General features: G+C 45.6%; 1 protein-coding gene across 1 annotated transcript; it reads left to right on the plus strand.

The window, feature by feature from the left end:
* Nucleotides 1-1109: 1109 nt before the first annotated feature.
* FOXG_22844 (uncharacterized protein) lies at nucleotides 1110-2355 on the plus strand. Its single transcript, XM_018403262.1, has one exon. The coding sequence runs from the start codon at nucleotides 1291-1293 to the stop codon at nucleotides 1762-1764; it is 474 nt and encodes a 157-aa protein (XP_018258557.1). The 5' UTR covers nucleotides 1110-1290; the 3' UTR covers nucleotides 1765-2355.
* Nucleotides 2356-2645: the final 290 nt, after the last annotated feature.

A 2645-nucleotide genomic window follows, 5' to 3' on the forward strand; every position in this document is an offset into this window, starting at 1 on the left:
ACTAATTGTACAACTAAACGTATAATGAAAGTTTACCACATCAAATATCCTAAATAAAGCCTCGAAGAAGGAGAATAAACATACTATTTTGACAAGGCATGTCTTGGGGTACAATGTGGCACACGACTACCTCGCGAACGATGGGACCGCCAAAGAACTGTAGTGAGTCAAGGTAAGACTGGCAAAGGACGCAGGTTACGTGGTATGTCTGGTATTTGGACCCAGGCCACAACCAGGAAACAGTTGTGCATATTCCTTGTTGTAGGGACAGTTGCTTACATATGCTACAGTATTGAGCACTTGCACCTTCCGGTCCAAAAAAAAACATGCTCTTTGTAAGTCTAGGGTAGGGCCACTTGGGTACGTCGCTCTACCTCATAAGCAGATGTTCTGTCAGAATTTGGCCGCCTTATGGGTGCGTAAGCAATTTCTGGCTTAGTGAATGAAGTACTTAGAAGTACCGCTGCTGCCTGGAGTTCCGGGGCGCGGATGTGGGGAAGTGGAGACAGATCGACAGTGCGAGCTAAAGTACTGTCGCTTAAATCAATCAGGTAGATACATCAAGATACGCGCTTTTTGTATCAGACAAGTGTGTACACAGTGTAGAGATCTACTCAGGAACGATATATGGGGCTTCGTTTATAAACGAGAGTTATTGTTGGAGAGGAAGGTGCAAGTGCTCAATACTGTAGACTATTCGTTAATATGCCGGTCAGAGGATATCATGGTTATGCCACTAAGCCTTTCTCGTGCCCACCAGCTTGCAGATTAATCACTAATTTGTTTGAATATGTGTCCATATGGAGCTGAGCGACGATAGCAATGTCCATATGGAGTGATAATTTTGATCCCTGTAGGCCATTTCCTAAAATAGAGACGTTTAGTCTACATTTCGTTCCAGGCGTTAAAGCCCTCAGATGACTCAATCAGCGTTTTATATATCAAACTTCTAAGGGCATGACTTTCGAACCGTGTCTCAGGAATGGCTGACAGGCCCACCTGAAGGCTGAAATCATACCATAATATCTGTATTCTTCCAGCGGTGCTAAAAATAGTTCTGTTCATGATTTACGTGCTTTGGTAGTCTTCTACTTACACAGGTTGAAACGTGGAGTAGGCAGACTTTAGACTGTTTCATCTCCTGAAACAAAGAATAGTGCCCTTCCGAACCCCAAGTTCGGACGAACCGTGATATTTCTCAAGCCATATAAGGACTGGAAAGAACTTGACATCGTATCCTTGTTTCATCACATATAGAACCAGCCAGCTAAATCCAATCGATAACCTGCCATGACTGAAGCAGTAGCCCTCAAGCACAACGACACACAGAAAAAGCTTACCCAGCGGGCCAGGAATAGAGAAGCGCAAGCCCGCCGCCGGACCACGTTAAAGGCCAACGAGGATACCATCACTGTCTTGAGATGGGGTTTGCGGGAAATCGCTCGTGCCACCTGGCAAGGGGATTTCCTCCATGTCCAGACTATCTTGAAGAGCTTGGACCCATCCCTCATGAGTCCTGATCCCGGATCGGTGGCTCCAACTCTGCAATTGTGCGACAGCTTCCCTGATACCGCAAGTGGCTGGGGGGCTTCTTCTTCACTACTTGGCACAACCGATTTTAATCTTCCTTTATCGCCCTTCACAAATTTTGGGACAATCGGCCAAGAACGGCCCTTGCCCTATCAAATGGTCTCAGAAGTTGATAGTTGGAGCCCTTCAACAAATATCAACCAGGTTCCTGGCACCATAACTACGATCAACTGATCTCCGATGCCCAACAAGCATTCAGAGAAACGGAGTGAAAAGCTCAAGACCCTGAAAGACTTTTCGAGGGCGAGGCATTGAGTGCGTGTACTTTCCATGGATGGGAGCAGGCTGAATGATAGTTTACTGGGAAGGCAGGCGTTCATTGGTTCGGGGAGTTGAGGGAGTAACTGTATCATTTATTGATGTTCCTTATTTGCTCTTATAGCGAAACATTATAACCACCAATCCTTTCTCATTTTCTCTAACCATCATTTTCCCTGGGGTTCGTAAACATCGAAATCCGTTGCCGACCAGTGATGAACGATAGATTGCAATGGACATATGATACGATGGTTCTATTCGTGTTTCTTATAGACATGATCTTGAAGGTTCTGACATCGTCACCATCATGAGCCCTTATCAGCTCTGCGCGGCTTCCACAATATTTGTATGTCGTATTGGGTCACTTATAGTTATGGGCCATGGCGTGGTGTGGCGGCGCTCAAATTGACTTGCTATTACTAACATCTTCGAGAGCAAAGCGGAATGAAGATGGCTAAACTGGAAAGAATAATGCGACAATGGAAAGTCCTCAGCGAGAGAAGGGCAATAAGTAGAGATGTGTGTAATCTTACCTTCAGAAATCTTCAGCCGTTGGCCTACCGGGCGTAATAGACTTGTGTAGATGTGTAACTTTGCGTTTAACCACTGCGCCAGGGGGCAGGCCACTAGAATAACTATCCAATATCGGTACGTGGAAGTATGGCTATTAGACTCTTTTGACCTTGTCGTAAGAGAAAGTATTAGTACAAAAGCTCTGCAAAGCTTCGCGGGCCGTTACTGCTAAAGGCTAGTCCAGATGTGTGATTGAAAAGCCCCGCAAAGCAGCTTGCTGTAAG

This window comes from Fusarium oxysporum, chromosome 6, assembly GCF_000149955.1.
Source record: "Fusarium oxysporum f. sp. lycopersici 4287 chromosome 6, whole genome shotgun sequence".
In the NCBI taxonomy this organism is placed as follows: Eukaryota; Fungi; Ascomycota; class Sordariomycetes; order Hypocreales; family Nectriaceae; genus Fusarium; species Fusarium oxysporum.

What these genes read in the sequence shown, in the direction of transcription:
- FOXG_22844 (XM_018403262.1), top strand. Translation starts at nt 1,291, where the DNA reads ATGACTGAAGCAGTAGCCCTCAAGCACAACGACACACAGAAAAAGCTT.